This window comes from Hyalella azteca, unplaced genomic scaffold (genome assembly GCF_000764305.2).
Source record: "Hyalella azteca isolate HAZT.00-mixed unplaced genomic scaffold, Hazt_2.0.2 contig11024, whole genome shotgun sequence".
NCBI classification, from domain to species: domain Eukaryota; kingdom Metazoa; phylum Arthropoda; class Malacostraca; order Amphipoda; family Hyalellidae; genus Hyalella; species Hyalella azteca.
The window spans coordinates 59,609-81,781 of NW_025941036.1; the positions used below are offsets into that span (position 1 = coordinate 59,609).

Here is a 22,173-nt window from a genome sequence, read left to right on the forward strand (position 1 = left end):
AGCAGGCGAGTCCAATCGTTCAACGTAGATAATAAGTTAGTGGTGCAGGATCTACCGGCAATAAAACCATGTTGACAATCTGATAGGAGATGGTGAGCAGTCAAGTGATAGATAATCCTATTCCTCACAACATGCCTATCCCTCCTAGGTGCTTATTGGTATTTCCATTTGCGGGATGCAGATTTATGCATGGTTAATACCGGTAGGACCTTTTTACGCATTCTTGTTCTGGGCGGTCATGGCATAATATTTGGGAAAACAAATTTCACAGTATTCGTAGTATATTCTAAAATGTTACAAAGTATCACAGTTAGATATGAATCGCGATGCTCTCTTGGCTGCGAATCAAATCGATTGTTCGTTTCTGATGCCAACGCATCATTAACAGCATACAAAAGTATAGTTATTATCGTAATTCTGTGGTCACCACCAGGTCTTCAAAAGTGGGGGTTGGAGGCACAGCCTGGACACGTGTGGACGGTGTCATGCAGGAAAATGTCGCAGTCTACACAGAAGAGCTGCTTACAGCTGCTGCACCGGTATACCTGAGAAACAATTTAGCTTATGAGATAAAAATTTTAAGCGGAAACAAAGCCAGATGGTCGATTCAAACTTCCGTGACGGTTATAATTCTGATTGATTTAACCATGTTGGATTTACAACGATTATGAGCGCTTGGCGTGACTAGGAACATAGCTCAAGAAGACATGTTTGCAATTGAATAATTAAGGAAAAAATTAATTGAATATCACGAATATTATAGGTTAATTCATAAACTCTTCATATCTCTAATAAATTCTTCATATCTCGGGCAAGCAAAATTGCCTCCCTCTCCCACCAATTCACGGGATTCTCTTTCCTAAGTACGATAGCATTCGAGCTACTTGGAATAAGGTTAAGGTAATTTTGAAGGGTGATAAGACAAGGTGGAGTGTCCCTAATGACTACTTAGATAATTAAAAGATAATTCGCCTTCAAATGAAAAAAGAGAGTGACCTTGTGAACAACGAAAATATTTTACACAAGAAAATTTTAAAGTTACCAATAAATATAGAGATAAATTTTCGAGCAGGAACTACAGAAAGAAAGCTCCACGAACATGCTTATCGAAACCGTCTTTGTCGAAGAGCTTGAAGCAGCCATAGCAGTTGGGGGCCAAATCAGCACTATACTCCTCCTCGACGAACTGCTTCAGTGGAAACAAATGTCTGCACAAGAATTTAAAGCATTTCAAAGAGGGATCAACAAATTTAAGATACAAATTTTAAAGACGTTGTAATTTTTCTCAAAGCTAGATACTAAGCACGGCTTTACGGAGTTGACGAGGTAAAACCATTAACAACAGATCAGAGTTCTTCACGCAAGACTACCTGCGTCGTTTTTCGTTACAGGGCAAAATCGACTTTAATGCCAGCAAGGCATTTGCTTCTTCAAATCCAACTAAGATTTTGAGACAATCCAGAGAAGTAGGGTGCATATGTAACAGTGAAATGCTCCATGACGGGCAAGTCATAGCTGAATCGTTCCCGAGCCTTGGTAACCAAACGTATGAAGAATCAACGAGTTAAAATTTTTGAATCAGGACCTTGTCAGCAGCAAATGCAAGTAGTTATAGCCTTATAGGATCTCAACTTTATGGTTTCTGTTATTTAAATGAAAATATTCAATTAATAAGAACACAGTAAACATGCATGTATACCTACTGATTTCTTCCAAGACAATTGCAGAAAAGATTGCCAGCCGCTAACAGTGCCGCACTACCGCTCATGGTAAGGCCTTCTGGCAGCTAATGCGGGTTAACTTTAATGCAGACGACGCATAATAGAATTATTCTAAGGAATTGAAAAGCAAAGAAAACACCAAGCAAATTCACCATATCGATATATAAACAACATCATATGCTTGGTGTTTTCAAAACAACATCATATGCTTGCTGTTTAATTTGCTTTTAAATTCCTTGTGAACTTGCGATATAAGCAGACTGATAATATAAGAATTATTCTAAGCTAATGCAATGAATATATATAAATATATACATACCTGTAGCTCCTGGCTAGGTGGGGCGCCGTGACCAGCATGAGGCCACACACGCGGCACTCGGCAGGCAGGTCGCAGTATTTGGCGTTGCACTGTAAAAAAACAAAAGCTCGGTAGCTCCAGCCACACTCGATGGAGACTTGTAACTTACAAAACAACAGCAACTTCAGGGAAATGTTGCCCTTGTGCACATACTTATTTTCAAATATTTTCATGTCGACTACCGAAAAAATTTTACGCTATAACAAAACAGACACAAGAAAACTTGTAGTTTCTATTATTTTATTATTTTACAGCACTGCAGAGAACTCATTGTGTGATGCATTATTATGACACGACAATTTTAAGAGTTGTACGCAGTGAACAAGGAGAACCTAATTTGCCAGGTCTGAATGATTTAACGTGTAATAACTAAGGTATTAAACTTATGTTATTAAGTTGGAATTTGCTTCCCCATGGTCAAGTTATTTTTGCGTCTGGCTTTAGGTCACGAACGCGTTGATTGGGCAACGCTAAAAAACTGAGCTGAACTTAAACCGTTTCAGTATAATTTTTATTATTGCACTGTTGTATTTTTGCATAGTAGTGAAAGTGACTAATAATGTGTAGGCAGCAATACGAGAGAATGAGAACCTGAGGGCAGTAGTGAAAGAGACTAATAATGTAGAGGCAGCAATACGAGAGAATGAGAACCTGAGGGCAGTAGTGAAAGAGACTAATAATGTGTAGGCAGCAATACGAGAGAATGAGGACCTGAGGGCAGTAGTGAAAGAGACTAATAATGTGTAGGCAGCAATACGAGAGAATGAGGACCTGAGGGCAGTAGTAGCCGCGGGTGCTGAGGCTGGGAAAGTCGTCGAGGTGACACATGCACATCGCAGGCTTCGCGTTCGCCGTCACCTGGGGTAAGCAAATTTAATTCAATTATCTTCCAGGACTTTACAACAAATTTTTAAATTATCTGTACGTGTATCATTTTGATTTATAAAAACACGATTCTGATAATAAAGTGAGGAACGGAGAGTATAAGGGTCAGACTCATTGTTCATCACGGTTTTTCAGAAGAAAAACTCATCATTTGTTATGATTGGACAAATGAATGAAAAATTTGTTGATCAAAGTATAATATGAATCAAAGTTACAAACGATATTGAAAGACACAATCAAAAGGCACACAAGTAAATCAATGATAGCTTACCAAATTTCAGAACCAATTAGTGCGAGTTCTGGTTGACGAATGAATTGGGCTTATGTTCAACAATTCTGATCCTACTTAAGAAAGTCTAGATCGCATTCCATAAACTTGAGAATCGTTCAACTCTCGTCAGACCGCTAAATTCGACAGCCTTACAATCGTATCAAGTGTATGTACCGATAAACTTAATGTATGTAGAGTTGTAGGTATCTATGCAAGCCAACAAGGGTTGAAATAGAAACTCTTATAGCGAGTGAACAGGAATAGAATTGAAACACTACTTTACAGGTGGTTATTGCTACGATAAAGCTGCACTTTACGATGAAGAAGACAGGCCAATCACTACCTGGTGCAGAAGGCCAATCACTACCTGGTGCAGAAGGCCAATCACTACCTGGTGCAGAAGGCCAATCACTACCTGGTGCAGAAGGCCGATCACTACCTGATGTGGGAAGCCGACTTTGATGAGCGTGTGGTCCATGCTGGCGGCGGCTGGTGGAGGCTCGAGCTGGTCACGCACCAGCTCTCGCAGGTGGAGGTCATTGAGACAAACCGAAAATGTACCGCCTGTAAATCATAGAACAATGAACATCAAACATAATGATATTATCTTATTGTTCGTATACATAGGCCGCTACGTGTACTCAGGCCGCAACGTGTACTTAGGTCGCTACATGTACTCAGGCCGCTACATCAGCCATTACATAATGGAAAATTGGACACCGGTACTTTACTGTGTCCTCGTAAATCGATACTTTACTCTCAGGATATGACACTTATTTGCTCACTGCAGTGACAAACATTGCTCACTGCAGTGAGTGACAGAGAGCGCATTTTCTCGTCGACGAAAACCTGAAGTCACGGACAGACTGACAGACGGACGGCCATGACGAGCACAATAGCGCCTTTTTTTCCATAAATGAAAAAATTTGCTAAAAAGTGAAACATTCGGCCTGAAATTGGAATACCAGCAGAAGTGAACAGCACTCAAATTAATGATAAAATGATCTCCACTTCCCGTGATAATCAGTTTGATGAACACATTCATGAAAGAACAATAATTATGAAACACTGCAGTGAGATACAATGTCTTAGTTATTATTCTCACTATACAAAGCAATTTAGGTACAAAAATAATATATGTAACATTCTCCGTCTAAATCGGCGGTGTTTCATAATTATAATCTTTGAATACATTTACCATTATCATTAACGGATTATAGTGATGGCGCTAAACATCAGCGTACAGAATAAAGAATTTCCATGATGTTGAGAAAAAAACGAAGTGATTCACTCCAATCCCAAGAAAATTAGCACGAAGAAAAACACTATGCAAATTCAATATAGAGCAGAGACAAGACTTGAAATACTTGTAACCCAAAGCTGCCGTCAATCTTTGTTGTCGTACGTCAAAATTTACCGGTTGTTGAGCTGAGCAGTTTGCAGATGTGCAGTTCAGCAGCGAGTCCCACCACGGATACTCGAATGTTGTTGGCATGGACTTTCTGTTGGGTAACGACGGTATCAGCATGTTAACCCTCCACCGCCGTATGTTACTCTCCGGGAACATAACTTTCAAATGAAATTATACGTAAAATATTGAATGCGGCAAACTGAAGACGTTTATACGCAACAGAGAACATCTTAAAGTTGTTGTACACTGCAGCAACCATCAATGCCAGTCAATATTGTGCTCACTAGCAACGTATCCTTTTCGGGAAGTAGGCTTGTGACAATATTACTCCGGTTACGTCAGGCGGTAGAGGGTTAGTCGTTACAGCCAAGCTTACATTAAGTCATTGTAGCCTCATTGTTTGGATGCAGGCTTGACGCTAGCCTATTGACAAAATTTCATAAAAGCGATCATCCAAACATTTCATACTCAAATAATTTGCGATGTTCGCCCTAAAATTAGTAATAAGACATTGCTAATTTTAGGCCGTACAGAGTCGGCAGTGTAAATTTTTCCTAAATAAATGGAATACTTGATCTTTATAGCATGAATAACGACCACTCAACCTGTATGGTCTGGCTGATCTCGCCAGGGTCGCAGGTGGTGAGGGCAGCGTAGAGGATGAGAACTTCACGCGAGGTGTGGGGCGGCAGGTGGCATAGAGAAGACACCGCCAGCTCAAGGGAGTTCTGAAGGCTTGGCTCGCCTCGACAAGGAACCTCCAATAGCTTCGTCAGGTTCTAGCAATAGTGGCTGTTAACTTCCGAGTTTATTATTTACTTGCTTCAACGTGATATATAGCATGGAGAATTTTGGACTCTGATTTTCAAACAAGGTTAAGGGGAGCGTCTACCCCAAAAATTATCTCGGCTATTTACAAACGGATCACTCTGAAACTTGGTACACATATGTAAAATGGAAAAAAAACTCACATTTTGTTCGTGTGAATTTTTCGAAAAAAATGAAAGTAAACGTGAAATTCATAGAAAACGGTCAAAAAGGGGGTACTTATGAAATCTCCTCCTAGGATTTTCAAGCTACGACATCGAGACACATATCATTCGATGCGTAAAATCTTTATCTATAAAACGACCTAGCCGTTTTTTGAATTTCTAATTTTTGCGGGTGTGGGAGCATTTTTCGTAAATTTTCGGAAATTTTTCGATTTTACCCCTTTCCACCCCCCCTTTTTCAGGAATAAAATCCAAACTATGACGAAATTGAAAAAACGGCTAAGTCGTTTTGTAGATCTATTCTTTGCGAATCGAATGGTATATGTCTCATTGTTGTAGCTTCAAAACTCTAGGAGGAGATAGGTTTTCCGTGACAATAAGTGTGAATGTTGAGGAGAGCGCGACAAAGTCCCGCGCGCACCACAATATGCGCTCAATGTAGCATAGATACCAAACTAAAAGTCAGCTTTAAGATGAGACTAAACACGTAACTGCAGCACAACTCAAGTAGACACTATATTTAAAGAGCTCAGCAGCTAATTAGTTCCTATCTAATTACTTAAAGAACTCCCCCACCCGCCTCCCTTTCATGAAATGTCGTGAAATCATAAATCAACGTAGAGAGAACTGAGAGATGGCAGTGGTACCGTTGGATAGGTCAGAATGTCAGCTTTAAAATTAGTATAAAAACCGAAAAAGTACAAATTTTCAATTTTAGGGTAGACGCTCCCCTTAAAGTTATTTAATAGCTGACTGTACTAGGGTCTTAAAATCAGTTTGATACTGAACGTTGGACTAATTCTTGGTTTAAAAAAGTTCTTCTGATGATCTGAATGATGAAAATAAGCTAAAGAGAGACTAGTTAGTGTAGTGCGTTTAGATGAAGTATGCAAGAGACAGGTTGACAGAGGTTATGTATGGGTTAAATGAGGCACACATTACCAATTTCCAAAAATATGCTGACAAGGACTGGGAAGATCTTGAGGCAGAATATACGAGTTGGATAAAAGAAGTAACAAAACTTATATTAAAAGAATAAAGGTCGTAATTAAGAAACGACAACAGGAGTATTACCTCGAGGTGCTTCAGAGGGTTGTTGCTGAGGTCCGTGAACTTCTTGGCTATTTTGTTATGTGTGATGATGAGGCCGAGCTGACTGATGGGATTCTGCTCGTGGAATTCCGGAACAAACTCTTGTAAAATCTGCAGAGATATCAGAATTAGATTCATATTCCACAATTTCTGCAAACCAATTCATGAATAACTCAAAGAAAACACGATTTCGGGTCGGAAAAACATCCACTACGTGTTGTCACCAACAGAAACGGAAAATTTGTGTTAGTAAAAAAAAAACTACGTCCGAAAAGTTTACCATGATTAATCTTTTTCAGCAAATACGAGACGACAGAAACAAGCAGTTCCAGATTTTTTAGCAAATCTTACCACAGCACTCCATCCAGCACACGAGTTCAACTATCACAGCCACCATTAGACAATATTTAATCGCAGCACCACATCGTTTTGGTCACCTTGACGAGGCAGTGGTGACGAGTTGGCTTGAGGTCTTGTTCGTTCATGGCGCTGGACATGTCCAAGACGATGAAGACGTGTCGCATGATGCCAAGACGCACTCCTGCCTCCTGACGTGCAAGCATTCGCTTGCGCTTGCTGCGCAGCACCATGTCTGTAAACATTCTTCATACAATCAAAACATTTCACAGAGGCAAGTTTGTTTTGAACAACTCGAATTAACGGAGAAGTTATATCACTATTTTTTTCTCAAGCATACGCTGCGGCAGTGGTGACTTGGCTTCATTATCAATTTTAGTGTTCTTTCAAATGCTATTATGCTTATATTTGACTTCTCAAGCTGTGGGCACTCGAAAAATAACAGACAACACGCAACGACCAGATTAAAAAAAAATGATTACACAACGACAAAACGAAAAGTAGAGTAAAAAAACAAAGACGTGTTAGTCTCCTTATCGGGCAGTAGGGATGTTCTAATAGTGCGCGGAATAAATTCAAGTATTTCAAGTGCAACGCCGTTGAGTTTACAGAACGAATAGTACTACTGAAAAGGTGGGTAGATTATAAAATTGGGAGGAACTTAACACAGGAGAATATTTAATTAGAAATTTTCAAACCGCAAAACTCCGTGACCGTAACTACGCTGGACCAAGAAGAGCTACGCAATGATCAATATCTAATACTTATATCAAAAAGGATCTTGTACATTACTTCGAGAGGACATTGACAACAAACGACGTACATGATGCAAAACCGCAACATAAAGTCAGAATATTCACACTGCATATTGATTCTTGATAGCTTCTTCCGCTAAACAGACCTGTGACGGACGACTCGATGCGGCCAGCGGTGTCCTCCGTGACGGCCTCCCTGTTAACAGAAGCACCAGGGGATACATAAACATGTTTGTTCGTAGTAATGTTGCACTAACATAGCTACTTCTTCATATATATACCCAACACTGTTGTGTGAGCACATCATATATTGTATTTCTACCTGCCAACTGCTCTAGTAACACAATCCTTCTCGTATGATCAACAATTCTGATTCAAACAATTGACATGAAACTAATGTTGAACTCGGTTGCCATTTATATAAGTCACTATCAAATTCAAAGAGACAAGTCAAAATTATTTATACTGACCATGTTTTTTCGTATCCACTCTCCCAGCGGTACTCTTTTGGATCTTCTTCATCCATAACTACTGATTAAACGTTGTTAATAAATAAGCTGCAATAGAATGAAGTAAGTGACGAGGAGTAGCACAATTGTAGTTCCTTGACCTATATGGTACATGGTTTTAAGATCATGATATCTTTAACGTCCAGGTGACAATGGTAAATCAATTTCAAAGCTAAATTTTTATAATAAAGCTTTCAGGGTACATGGAAATTTATAAATTAAGAGCATCAACGTCTCATATCGTGTCGGGATATTGGCCGGGAATTGTATTCGTAGAGGTGCACGTGCCTCGAGCCTCAAAAGAGGGAGGAGAAGTTGGATTAAAAGTGGACATTTGGTTTCTACTTATTAAGGGTAAGATGCATTGAAAATATAGGTTCAAGTTTCCGTTATACCTAGAAACGAGGTTTTAATGCGAATTCCACGCTAAAAATGTTAGAACGGATTTCCCTTTAATAAGCGTACTTACGTTTCAAAGTTATTAACTGGATTCGGGATAACGGAATTTGGACAGACCATTTTCTCAAATTTTAGAAATAATCCATCCTGGCCTATCACTTCAATGCATTCTCCTGTCAGCAACCAATACAAGCGATTTTCAATCAAGATCACCTAACAGTGCGGTGCGTTATTTCTCATATACGATATACTCTGACAAAGAATAGATTGAGGAGTAATATTGCAATTTTGCCTCGTTCACTTGCGTAGGTTGTGTAAGCAACCATTTAATATTACTAATATCAAAGGTGAAATTAGGTTTCTTCCGCATTCTTGAGTTTTGAATGGGTCACGTTAAGCCGCGAAAGAGAGCGCAAGGGAGCTGGAAGAGACGAACATCAAACTGGTAATCATCCGAATGTCTCAGGAACTCAAATCCCGAAAAACAGAGCCACACGTCTTACCTCTTCAAAAACCATCATCACGTAATGTTTAGCATGCAAAGATTTTGTGCACCCATATATATATACGCGTGCAATTAGTGACCAGAGAATTTGTCGATTTAAATTATCAGGGAGTCGGGCAATTCTTCAGATGACGTCGGTAGATCGCAAGGCATATTTCAAGTAAATAAATATACATATGTTTAATTGCGCAGCTGGACTTTGTACGGCTCATGACCGCGTCTTCACCGTGAATTGAATTACAATAGCTCGAGATAAAATTCAATAAATGATAAACGTACGCCAGATGTTTGCATGCAATTGACGTCACATCGAGGTGTCGGGTCAGGGGGAACGTCAACCTCCCCAAGCAAGGACAGTCCTTTGCTCCCTGCTGAATATTTCTAAACAACAAAATTTACCTGATCTACGAAAGTAGAAAAGGCAAACGTTTTCTCAAGATCAATACATAAATACAGCCTCTAAATGTCAAAAGCGTTATATAAATTAATTAATCTATTAATTCATATCGACTTTTCTACTACAGACAGAAATGCGGTAAATATTTCGAAACATTATTCACCATGAGGTCAAAATGAAAAGCAATAGATGTGACATAACCATTGTACTACAACGGATCGTAATCATAGTCTGCTTCGTTTTGGCCATCAATGCACCCATGACTGGAATATCTTTTCAACATTTCAGATCTGTAAAACTGGAATACTTCTTTGGCAGCTTCAATGGCCCTGTTGAGTACAGCAGTATATTCGGCAACGCTGAGCCGGCCTTGCTGGTAGCAGGCAACCACGTTCGCCGTGTCGCTCTCTAACACAAACACTAAAGAGCTTTTACTCTCCTGCTCGAAGAAAAAACAAATTTGGGTTCCTCCTTACAGAACATAATCACTTTCAAATTTCAATGTGGTACTAAGTTTTAATGCTGCAATTAAAACACAATTAAGCAGCAAAAATTATAAATTAATTAAGACAAAACTTCCCATGCACGTATGTGAGTAAATAAATTCATCATTGGATGGATGAGTATAATGTAGAGATTATCCTGCAGGTAAATATGTACCTACATAAACAAAAATAATATGAGTTTCAAAATTACTTTTTAAAGACAACACTTCTAAAGAGGCCAGTGTCTCCGATGTTACATATGTACAAAGAATCTTATTTTATTTTCAAGTATTTTTAAAAATTATTTTTTTTAACATAAGAAAAGATAATTTTTAAAATTGTTTATTCCGTCAATTGATTCAAGCATTTTCTCCAACATTATGCAAGTGTGCAAAATTTCAGATTGACTGGAGAGGTAGGAGGGTGTTAAATATGGATTCTAAGATTTGTAGCAGACAAACAACAAGAAGTGAAGTTAAAGAGAAGTGTTGTAATAGAGGCTTCATATAGACGACCTGCAGCTCGAGGGCGGTAGGTTCAACAATGACCACGCCGGCGTGGGTGTAACAGCAGGTAACCGCTGCCAGGAGACCTTGCATCTGCACGCCGGCGTCCATCAACGCCATGACTGCGCCATTTAAACTGGCTGTCAGCAGCTGGTGCTGTAACAATAAGAGAAAAGTAAGCAGAAAAATTGCATTTGACAACTAAAGTAGCCCTTCATTAATTGCTAGGTTGGAAGTATAACAAAACATTAGAGTGGAGAACCGTATCTGAAAGCCAGTGTTTGCAGATAGAGGAGACCAAGCTGAACCTGGAAGGAAAATTAGACTATAACTTCCAAATATATTGGAAAATTCACTTTAGAAATATTATTATTATACAAACAGTTTTTATATCACAACAATGTGCAGCAAGTTCAGTAGATACGGCTAGTCAAAACATTGATATTTTTTGCAGATATCTTCACTTTCACTACTAACAAGGCTTACAAATTACTTCTATCTGAGAGGCCAATCACGGACTGGAGTCTACACCATTATAATAAAAGAGAAATTCATGAATATAAATTCCTTCCACACTCCAAAATGTAAAAAATGCCTTGAAATATGAAGTTAATTTGATTCTTACCCTAAATAATGGAATGAATAGATAAAATTCTTGTGATGATGGAGGTTTATAGGCCAGTTGGACATATTTCAATGAGAGTGCATTATCAATGATTGAAGACTGCTCTGCTGGTGAATTAAAAGCATATATGTGCAATGCAGTTTCACCTCGTGCTCAGACTGCAGCTCTTGAATATTGAGGAGTATTGTGGCTCTGGGGTGTAGATGACTGGCAAGAATTTCTTCAATGCATTCTCCTATGATGCATTCCACATCACGCTCCTCTATTGCTGCTCAAAGTCAGTTTAATAAGTATAAAAAATAAGGTTTAAGATGCACAATTTTTATTCTTAAAGCTGGTAGCATAGAAAATAATTTCTTTCTTAAAAAAACAAAAAATAATGAAAACTATGTCACTTCACAAGAAATTTATTCACATTTCACACTCAATAGAATAACCATGTAATTTTGATGCACAGTAGCCTACATACATATGCATAATTTTTTCATACAAATTGAATATAAAGTAAAACATAACAAAATTGTTCTTCATGCAAGCTTCAACTCATGCACTGGAAATAAATGCAGCAATACCTCAGTTTTAAATAGATAAAATGCCTTTACACTGAAACAAATGAATATCTTGTAATGTTGGTGTTGTAAACTTTTCAAGTACCCGTACCGCACTACACCCAAGTCAATGTGACTATTATATTTAAATTATTTATATTTATTAATATCATGTTGTACTTGATATAAATGTCAATTTATGAAAGCTGGACATAGAAACTTGAGATAACTGGTTTTAGCTCAAAATAATGTATTCTGAATATGTAGCGCCATACTTCTACAAGCAATACAGCCAATGCGGGTATAATTTAACTAGAAAATAACCTATGCAAGTTATACAAAGGGCTCAGGGGGATTTTAGGCCTGGCTGTAACAGTATAGTAGCCAGGTCAACTTTCTCCTCCAGCTGCAAAAAAGGAGGAATAATAAAATATAGCAAAAACAAAATTTTAAAACACGTGTGAATAGTTTAATAGTAATTAATTAATTATACCTTACTTTGTAAATTAATAAGTCTTAACTTTCACTACGCTGAGACTAATAACAAAAAGATGCACTGATGCAGTCTGTAATAACTAACTTGGCTGTCCATTACAAGGACAAAATTGAACTTCCAGATTGCATTTGTTGTGATGTCTGGCTGACACACGACCAGAGGTAGGGCCAGTCACAGATGCTACGACAGATGTATTTCCTGGAAAATTAATGAAATTTATGAGATATCAAAAGTACCTTTGACAATACACAATTCTAAAGATACCCTATTCATCATACTTATCATTGTAGATGAATATGTGCAAATGTGCCCAGCAAACAAAGTTGCTCATCTGCCAATTTGCACCAAGCAACAAAATTAGTTGAGGAATATTGGTTTTAGTTTGCTATGCACTTAAACTATCACAATAATTTTGTGCCATGAGACAAGATAAAGTTACCGGTAATTTAAGTTAGGCTTGAGTATCTACTTATTATGTTTCAATTGAGAAATTCATTTACATTTTTATTATATATGGTGGTTCTTGAACACTTGTGCATATACCAGTCATCAAAAAGGGCTTTTTCATTGTACAAAACACTTTTATTCAAAAAATATTTAAGGTCATTTTATTCATAAATAAATTTTTTAGGTTAGTTTTTAATCACGAGCACACTAAGCCAAACTTTTTTTTGGTTTAATACTTAGAAGTTCCAGGCACTGAAGAGGAAAAAATTTATCCATGTAATGCCACAATGGGGGGAAATCCAGGAATTGTTTGAGTACGACTACAACATTTGGGATAAGCATAGGTTAAGTATTCATTCATAATTCAATGATTCATTATTGAATGAATCACCTCAGCCTCTTTGGTTTGAAGCCATCAGCCTTTTCAATTGTAAATGCTTCTTTGTCTTGTTTTTCATTTTTTAATTTACACAGGACAAAATGTTGCATACAACATAAATTTGTGCGTCAAGGATGCTAATTTAATAGCCCAAATGACACCATTGTAGGATCCTTGTGGCTGACAATCAAGATTACCCTCCTCCATAGACTGTAATTTTAGATTGAAATGGTGTAATTGAAATGGCGTAGTCTTTTGATTGAAATGGCGTAGTCTTATTGCGCATTGTAAACTATGTGGGTGATAAATACTAATCGGAATTGGTGGCACATACAGATCCATGGAATGGTAATCTATCAATTTATAAATTGCGATCAAACCTGCAACTAAACTTGGATGTAAATTGATGGTGAAGATGGCTTGATGAAAAGCCAAACAAGATGTCAGATCTCAACAAAAAATATCTTACCTCACAGTCAGGGCATTAAGCAAGAAGCAGTCAAGTAGATACAATGTACCTTAAAGCTTAGCCCAATATTAGAATTTTCTTACTTATTACTAAAATCTCATAGCTTGTAAGTGATACATTTTCATTTAAATTTAGAATCTTGCTGAGCAATTCTGCATTTTTAGCGCATTTTCTCATTTATGGAAAAATGCACTATTGTGCTTACCTTGTCCGTCTGTCTGTCTGTCCGTCCGTCCGTGACCTCAAGTTTTTGTCGAAAAGAAAATGCGCTCTCTGTCACTCACTACAGTGAGTACTGAGTTATATTTTTTCAATAAAGGTGATTCATACAGTAAGAAACTTGTGGCTCAAATTAAGATGGGAAAACTCTAGTATAGTCTTGGAAGATAGAAATATTTCATGCCAGCAACCCAGCAAACCCAGAACAAATGAAACTTCAGAAATAATCTGTAATGAATTAAAAATATATATTCTTATTTCTATTCATATGGCATGCAACATAAAGGGGACTGTCTCCCTTAAAACTTTTTCATTTACAAACGGATTGTTTTGAAACTTGGTACACATATGTAAAACAGAAATCTAAGAACTTTTTGTTCCTGTCAGTTTTTTTTTAAAATGAAAGAAAACGTGGAATTCATTGAAAACAGCAAAAAAGGGGATACTTTAAAAATCTATCTCCTCCTTCAAAAATTGTGATACAACATCAAGACACTGGGCAGGGTGGCCCAGTGGTTACAGTTCAGAGAACCAAGATTGGAGCAGAAAGGCGCAGGTTTGATCCTAGCTCTGTGCCCCAGTTTCTGGTCAGAATCGGCGAGGAGGCCGGGTGGTTAAGCACAGCAGAATTGAAGCAGTAATTGCGAGTTCAAGACCACAAAATGCTGTGAATGTTCTGCAATGTTAAGAATCGGCAACAGGCCTACGGCCTAATAAATGCTGAATCTGCTATTATTATTATTATTATTATTATTATTATTATTATATCAATAGATTTGTAATGACCATATCTAAAATCCATCTGATCATTTTTTGAATTTTGAATTTGTTCGGGAGAGGGGATTTTCCAAAATTTTCCCAAAAAATTTCAATTTTTCCCTCTCCACCTCCCACTTTTGGCAATATATAATCCAAACTATAACAAAATAAAAAAAAATGACCGGATGGTTTCTAGAGATTTTATTTACGAATCAAATGGTATATATCTCATCGCTGTAGCTTCAAAACTCTAGGAGGAGATAGGTTTGCCGTAACAATAAGTGTGAATGTTCAGGAGAGCGCAACAAAGTCCTGTGCGCATCGCAATAGGCACTCAATGTTTAGCAAGGATACAAAACTAAACATTACTGCAGCTTGATTCCAGTCAAGGATGGTGGGAATGACTACATGCACACCTCCTCATACAATGCCAGGCAGTTAACTGAGCTGCAGCTGAAGCAGACACTATTTAAAGTGCTCAGCAGCTGATTTCCTCCTATTCTATTTGTTAAAGAACTCCCCCACCCCCTCTCTTTCATGATCTGTAGTGAATGCATAAATCAACGTAAAGAGATGGTTTTGGTACCATTGGATAGGTCAAAATGTCAGCTTTACAATGAGACTAAAAACTGGAAAAGCCAAAATCCAAAATTTTAGGGTAGACACTCCCCCTTAATAATATGAATCTTATATTTATGGCCTAATTCAAATTTTGAGAAAATTTTTCAATAATTTAGGATAAAATAAATCTTTTCATAGGTGATTTGTACCATTTGTAAACAAATGGTACAAAAATAAAAATGGTACATAAACAAATGGTACATCATCATTGCTGGAGCATAGTGTGGTGTTTTGAGAGTGATGTAAATCAATCAGAACTTGAGCTGCGCATACGGTGATCTACTTATAGCCATTTATTTCTTGCTATGTCCTTAAGGTCAAGGTGTCAGAATATGGTGTATTTACCCTAACAAGGCCAGGGCAAATAAAATAATATTAATGTTAAGAAATTGACATTTTTATTGCATCCATGAGCAGCTTTTATTTTTAATAATTTTCCAGTTTAATCTATAACTTGCATCCAATTTGTCTTAGTGTAGTGGGCAGAAGTTTCCTAACATTTTTGATAAAAAAGTTCATTTCACAATTAGGGTAAACGTGGTATATTCTAACATCGTGGGTAATTGCAACACTGCTCAACTTTTTCCTTTATATTAAGCTTTGTCTTAGTTCCACGCATTTGTTGATGGTTGAAGTAGTGACATCATACTATTGCGCACCATACCATTGCCGAAACACTAAGTCTGGGCCGTCTGGCGGGAAAATGTTAAGATCCAAAGAGAGACAGTGCACATCACCCAGTGAGAACATCAAAAAATGTGTCAAAGTTGATAGTAGACCTTGCTCTACCAAATAGTGATAAACTGTTTGAGTAGAAAGAATTTTATAGTTTGAGACTTTTAAATAAGTCTGTGAATATATTAGGAATTCTTTAAGTATACTTGTATTTGCTGATTTTAAGTGGTAAATAAATAAATAGATGATTAAGTTGAGAGGTTTTAGACACATAAAAACTAATTTCAGCTCAGCTTGGAATTAAACACACAGAGCTCATTCCGAGCTATGTGCAAAAATTAAAATTTTCTTAATTAAAAGCCTAATAGCTCTTAATTAAAAGCCTAATTAAGTAGTGTTCAATATTCAATAGTGTTCTAATTCCGAGCTGTGTCGTATTCCAATACAGCTCACACAGCAATCAGAATTCGAACACAAGAGGGTTCGAAATTGAAACACTTGGAATTACAAATTAGTAGAGTTTGAAGCGCAGCCAGAATTAGTCTCACAAAATGCCTAATTTAGTCACACACAGGGTTGGAATAAATGGATTTGGTAGGTTTGCATTCTAAAGGCTTTTAAATAAATATGGCAACAGTTTGTGATGTTTCATTGTTGCAGGCGCATAGTGCGGACTGCGGTGTTTTGAGTGATGTAAAGCAAACAGAACTCGAGTCTCGAGTTGTGCATATGGTAATTTTTTTAAAGCCATTCATTTTTTGCTACGTCCCTAATGTGTCAGAATATACCGTCACTACTGTGTTTACCCTATTTTGGAAAATTTCAGGTAAAAATTTTTTTTACTCATTTTTCACAGAAAAAGATTATGAAAAGACCTTAGGAGAGGGAAAATTTACCAGATTAACTGGAATTTTTCATCTTTTTATCTGATTCATGAGAAGATGATGAGATGAATTGTATTTTCCTGATTGGGCAGCTTTTACTCATTTTTCCTTCAAGGATAAGGATTTTAGTAAATGTTCAACCTTATTAAGCTTTACGGTATTATTGCAGATTAACTACATCCAAAAAAAAAGGGTGTTTTTTTTTTGAATTATATGTTTTTTGGGGTGTAGATTACGAATCTGAAATCCATTTTTGGCGGTCGGCATCGGAAAACCGATTTTTTTCACTCTCGGAAAAAAATCGGTTTTCCGATGCCGACCGCCAAAAATGGATTTCAGATTCGTAATCTACACCCCAAAAAACATATAATTCAAAAAAAAATACCCTTTTTTTTGGATGTAGTTAATCTGCAATAATACCAGCTTTACTAAAGGATGATTAGGTATAGATCAAGAATTTAAGATGTCTTCACTCAGTTAACTGTGCCCTGAGAGGCTGAGACTGAGTCTTGAGATCCTTACTAGCCTATTTACAAAATACTAGGCTCCTAAAGTCCTAACTTCCTAAGCAGTGATATGCTAAGCACTACAAATAACAAATGGAATGCAAATCAAACTTCACCAAATATATTATTGTTCATTATATTTAAAATTAAAGAAAGTCATTCTTAAATCTTACTTACCTAAGCAATAGTAAGCAGAGCCATCAGCACGAGATAAAAAGTTCAGTTGAACAGACTGTTCAATTGACATGATGAAATGATGATGATAAAATATGAAAGCTTTTTTTTGCAACTAGCTAAATTGAATAAACAAACTATCCGTTACTATCGTGCTAAATGTACATACGTAATTGCCAAGACCAATCTACAATCAATTTTTTATACTGATAAATATATGTGAGATACGATTTCGGCTAATATCTAGGTGGACACAAATCTATCTAGTCGATTGTTCAATGTTCACAGGCACACGTCCGTAATCGACCGCAGCTCGAACCCCTGCAATTGTTTGAACATGCAGGTAGTAAGCATGTTTACGAATCCTAAAAGTTTCAAATCGAAATATGTGCATTGTAGCCGTGATGGTTTCTTGATGACTGACGTACGAAGTTCGTTAAAGTCGTCACTGTGACATTTTTCTAAAAAATGTGCTCTGAATTATATGCATTTTAACAGAACTTGCAGAATAAAATGTTACAGACAATAAGAGTCTTAAGAGATGCAGATGTCAATTAGAAATTTGTCTGAATATACCAAATGATTCATCCTACTTGTTTCAAGCGAACAAATTATCGGTGTATATACTTTAAATACTTCATATTAATTCATGATGGCAAACGCGACGGCAACATATTGCCACAAAGGTGAAAATTTGACTATATTCCTTGATGGAGTTATTATTTCTATTTAATGCATACATTCAGACACAAATCTAACAAGGAACTGATAAGGTAAGTCACGCCGAAGAACTCGCATCTATTTTGACACACGTACATGAAAAGACCATTCTCAACTAATGAAGGCAAACAACATTGATCAAAAGAGTTGAAAGATGGCGAAATAAATTTGTGTGCGCAGCTGATTCCGCTTGCTTTGCAATTTGCGTCTCGTCCAATAATGATCAGTCGTCGAGACAGGGTTACAGGGTAGGCTGCGACACTGTCCGCATTGATCTTGGTTTTGGGAAAATGTGAGGGCGAAACACGATCGGTAATCCAGGTGTTAATAAAATGCAGTGTGTCTTGTTTTATGGACGATTGCTTTCTCGAGCCGTAGCTAATGGCGTATATAACACATCATCTAGTAACTCTGTTAATAATACTCAGCAGCAGATTGCGGCCTCTACAAGCGCTGCAGCTCCCGTGTCACTAGCCAACTCAACCCAATCACGTGTGAGATTATTGACTGCTGTTAGTGGTTTCCCTAAAAATCAGGGCCCTGATAGAGTTCGACCAGGAAAGTTTGGAGATGATGCCTATTTTGTTGCAAGACATCAGCTGGGAGATGTTATTGGTAAGCATATATATTTAATTGTTCACATTACAGTTTAGTTTTTAGATGGCAGAATTTGTTGATTTATACGCGTGCGATTAACGACCAGAGAATTAGTTGATTTAAATTAGGTAGCAAAGAGTTGGACAATTCTTCAGAAGACGTTGGTAGATCAAAAGGCATATATCACGAAGTAGTTTTAATTTATTAACGACGTTTCGAATGTAACAAACATTCATTTTCAAGTTACAAAGAGCATTAAATATTGAAATTCTGGTGGAAATAAGTATATAATATATGTAAATAGGATAGGTACTATAGTAAAATTTTGAATAAGAAAATCACTCTGAAAACTATTTCAAAGTTCAGCCAAATCTGGTGGTTAAGAAAGAGGTAGCAGGCGTCCAATTCGTAGAGACGATGAGGCTAGCCATCTTCGGTCGATTGATGTCAGGCCACCCGCCACTGATGACAATGCTGGTGGGTTCCTTCAGCACAAACTACAAAGCGAGTGACGGTCTGCTAGTATGGAATATATCTACTTGGCAAGCCGCGACTGAATTTTTTGAGCCGTGGTTTTATGGATTTGCCAGCCGTGATTCCATTTAGCGCGATTTTTGGGTCGGAAAAAAATCGGTTTTCCGATGCCGACCGCCAAAAATGGATTTCAGATTCGTAATCTACACCCCAAAAAACATATAATTCAAAAAAAAAAACCCTTTTTTTTGGATGTAGTTAATCTGCAATAATACCCTAAAATTATATGATATTAGAGCCGCGATATTTCAGACAAAAATAGGACTTTTCCAGACTAGACAGTCTGATTGTGAGATTGACACGTGTGGTTCCCTTGCCCTCCGGATTGGAGGTAGCTAATGAGACAGCGTCTCGGTGCCTTGGTTGTTGATCCAAAGTGTCCGATGTAGTCCATAAGATGAAGAAGTCTACAACCTTCTTTGAAGCAAAGTATAGTTTTCAGAGTGATTTTCTTATTCAAAATTTTACTATAGTATCCTATTTACATATATTATGTACTTATTTCCACCAGAATTTCAATATTTAATGCTCTTTGTAACTTGAAAATGAATGTTTGTTACATTCAAAACGTCGTTAATAAATTAAAACTACTTCCTGATATATGCCTTTTGATCTACCAACGTCTTCTGAAGAATTGTCTGACTCTTTGCTAATTTAAATTAACTAATTCTCTGGTCGTTAATCACATGCGTATAAATTACAGTTTAGGTATCTTCATAATAATAAATAATCTTCTCTAATATAAAGTGCTTTTGAACAATAATAGCTAGTACTAGTAGTCCAAGCGGTAATACATTAGCGCAAAACTCAGCACTGCAGCAATGGCCGCGAGTGAATGGTGCATCTCATATTTACTCCTCTTTGATAATACAAGCAATGATGGCTCTTCTTGTGCTACCTTGTTTTTTTTTCACTGTTAAATTTGAATGGCTAAATGCCCATTTGTGCTAATTGGACCAACATAAAAACTAAAGCAAGCATGAACGTATTAAAATCACCTGTTTTTGCTCACAATTTTGGAAAACTTTTGTCCGACATCCCAGATAGCCACAGCCCTAGACTCAGGTCATAGTGTGACTGTGACCTAAAAATAAAGGCAAATTAGGTGATATACAGAATACCAAGATTGGTAAATGAAATATACCTACCAAATTTTTCTCCTTATAGATAAAATTTTGTGGCTCAAAAACAACGTGCTTTTGATACATTTGTATTGTGCACTTTTGTTAACAGTTAGCCTAGGTAGGGTAAACGCAGTATATTCCGACTTTGTGGGTAATCCCGACACCTCTCCAGTTTTTCCTTTATATTAATCTTTGTCTTAGTTCCACGCATTTGTTGATGGTTGAAATAGTGACATCATACCTTTCACCTTTGCGCACCAAACTATTGCCAAAACACTAGGTTTGGGCCGTCTGGTGGGAAAATGTTGAGATCCAAAGAGAGACAGTGCATGCCACCCAGTGAGAACATCGAAAAATGTGTCAAAGTTGATAGTTGACCTTGCTCTACCAAATAGTGATAAATTGTTTGTGTAGAAAGAATATTATGGCTTGAAACTTTTAAATACGTCTGTGAATCTATTAGGAATCCTTTAAGTATACTTGTATTTGCTGATTCCAAGTGGTTAAATAAATTAATAGATGATTAAGTTAAGAAACGGATTTAGACACATAAAAACTAATTCTGACACAACTTGAATTGGACACACACCGCTCATTCCAAGCTGTGTACAAAAATTAACATTTTCTTAGTTAAAAGCTTAATAGCTGTTAATTAAAAGCCTAATTAAGTAGTGTTCAATATTCAATAGTGTTCTAATTCAAAGCCCTGTTGTATTTTAATACAGCTCACACAGCGCTTGGAATTCGAACACAAGGATGTCGGAATTACGTATTATTTGAGTTTGAAGCGCAGCTGTAATTCGTCTCACATGACTCACAACGTGCTGAATTCAGTCACACACAGCGTCGGAATAAAGGGATTTGGTAATTTGCATTCTAAAGGCTTTTAAATAAATATGGCAACACTTTGTGACGTTTCATCATTGCTGGCGTGTAGTGCAATGTTTTGAGAGTCACGTAAAGCAAACAGAACTCAAGTACGTAATGCACATGGTTATTTTTTTAAAGTTTTTCATTTCTTGATGCATCCTTAATGTGTCGGAATATACCCCATTTACCCTAGGAGATAAATCTTCTAGCCAGAATTTTGTGGCTCCAAAAATGGTAGGAAAGCTTCATTTATGGCTCAAAAAGTAGATGTGTTTCATGCCAGCCACATGCCCATGGCTTAGTGAATTTTTGTACACAGTTGTAAATATGAGATTTTTTGTTTTTCTTCCCTATTGAGTCCCATGAAAAGATTAGGAATAGGAACTTTCATGAATACCAGCGCTAACATGAGATATTGAACAAAGTTTTGAAGTAGGTATATCATGAAATTAGAAATCTACAGGTTTCTAAATAATCTCTTTTATGTCAGGATGGTTTGTGATAACATCCAAAATTGTAACAAATTACATTTCTTTCTCTGGCCTTCTAACAAATGACATTTCTTGTATTATTTACAACTGCTTTCATTTGCAGTCTTTTCCAAGCCATAAATAAAAATTCCTTCCATTTTTCTGAGCTGCTTATTGTTTAAACATTGTTTATCAGTAGTTATTGCCCTAAAGCCAATTTATCTTAATTTTTGTATTTATATCATAGTTACAGAATTTTTTTATTCTTAATTGTTTATTTTTCTAGCTATGAATATATTTTCAAGCAGTGAATTCTAATTTCATAGTTTAGCCATTAAATACCTATACATATATAACACATAATTTTTCATTTGACTTGGATGTTTAATTAGAATTGTCTGAAACAACCATTA

At 36.9% G+C, this 22,173-nt stretch overlaps 3 protein-coding genes across 3 annotated transcripts in view; 1 reads left to right on the forward strand and 2 right to left on the reverse strand.

The window, feature by feature from the left end:
• Window positions 1-263: 263 nt before the first annotated feature.
• LOC108678131 (general transcription factor IIH subunit 2) lies at window positions 264-9,351 on the reverse strand. The gene is made up of 12 exons (XM_018166478.2): window positions 8,821-9,351; window positions 8,313-8,399; window positions 7,989-8,038; window positions 7,168-7,322; window positions 6,713-6,841; window positions 5,252-5,425; window positions 4,653-4,737; window positions 3,675-3,799; window positions 2,851-2,937; window positions 2,041-2,129; window positions 1,100-1,208; window positions 264-545 (listed from the first exon to the last, which is right to left on the reverse strand). Exons 2-12 carry the CDS (start codon window positions 8,366-8,368, stop codon window positions 438-440), a joined length of 1,167 nt encoding a protein of 388 aa, XP_018021967.1. The 5' UTR covers window positions 8,369-8,399; window positions 8,821-9,351; the 3' UTR covers window positions 264-437.
• Window positions 9,352-9,840: 489 nt separating this feature from the next.
• LOC108678120 (exosome complex exonuclease RRP46 homolog) lies at window positions 9,841-17,644 on the reverse strand. The gene is made up of 5 exons (XM_018166466.1): window positions 17,449-17,644; window positions 12,397-12,510; window positions 11,415-11,536; window positions 10,653-10,799; window positions 9,841-10,091 (listed from the first exon to the last, which is right to left on the reverse strand). The coding sequence occupies exons 1-5, from the start codon at window positions 17,516-17,518 to the stop codon at window positions 9,861-9,863; spliced, it is 684 nt and encodes a 227-aa protein (XP_018021955.1). The 5' UTR covers window positions 17,519-17,644; the 3' UTR covers window positions 9,841-9,860.
• Window positions 17,645-18,371: 727 nt separating this feature from the next.
• Window positions 18,372-22,173, forward strand: part of LOC108678122 (protein phosphatase PTC7 homolog) — a 64,729-nt gene continuing 60,927 nt past the window's right edge. Inside the window, exon 1 of the mRNA XM_018166468.2 lies at window positions 18,372-18,780. Within this exon, the coding sequence (XP_018021957.1) occupies window positions 18,498-18,780 (283 nt within the window). The 5' untranslated portion in view covers window positions 18,372-18,497. The remainder of the gene's footprint in view (window positions 18,781-22,173) is intronic.

Coding starts and splice junctions, on each gene's coding strand:
- LOC108678131 (XM_018166478.2), bottom strand. CDS start 8,368: ATGGATGAAGAAGATCCAAAAGAGTACCGCTGGGAGAGTGGATACGAA. Junction 5,426..6,712: donor ACCCTCTGAAGCACCTCGAG/GTAATACTCCTG, acceptor CACTATTGCTAG/AACCTGACGAAGCTATTGGA. Junction 1,209..2,040: donor CACCTAGCCAGGAGCTACAG/GTATGTATATAT, acceptor ATTCTTGTGCAG/ACATTTGTTTCCACTGAAGC.
- LOC108678120 (XM_018166466.1), bottom strand. CDS start 17,518: ATGTCAATTGAACAGTCTGTTCAACTGAACTTTTTATCTCGTGCTGAT. Junction 12,511..17,448: donor CTCTGCTTACTATTGCTTAG/GTAAGTAAGATT, acceptor TTAATTTTCCAG/GAAATACATCTGTCGTAGCA. Junction 11,537..12,396: donor TCCTTGTAATGGACAGCCAA/GTTAGTTATTAC, acceptor GACTTTGAGCAG/CAATAGAGGAGCGTGATGTG.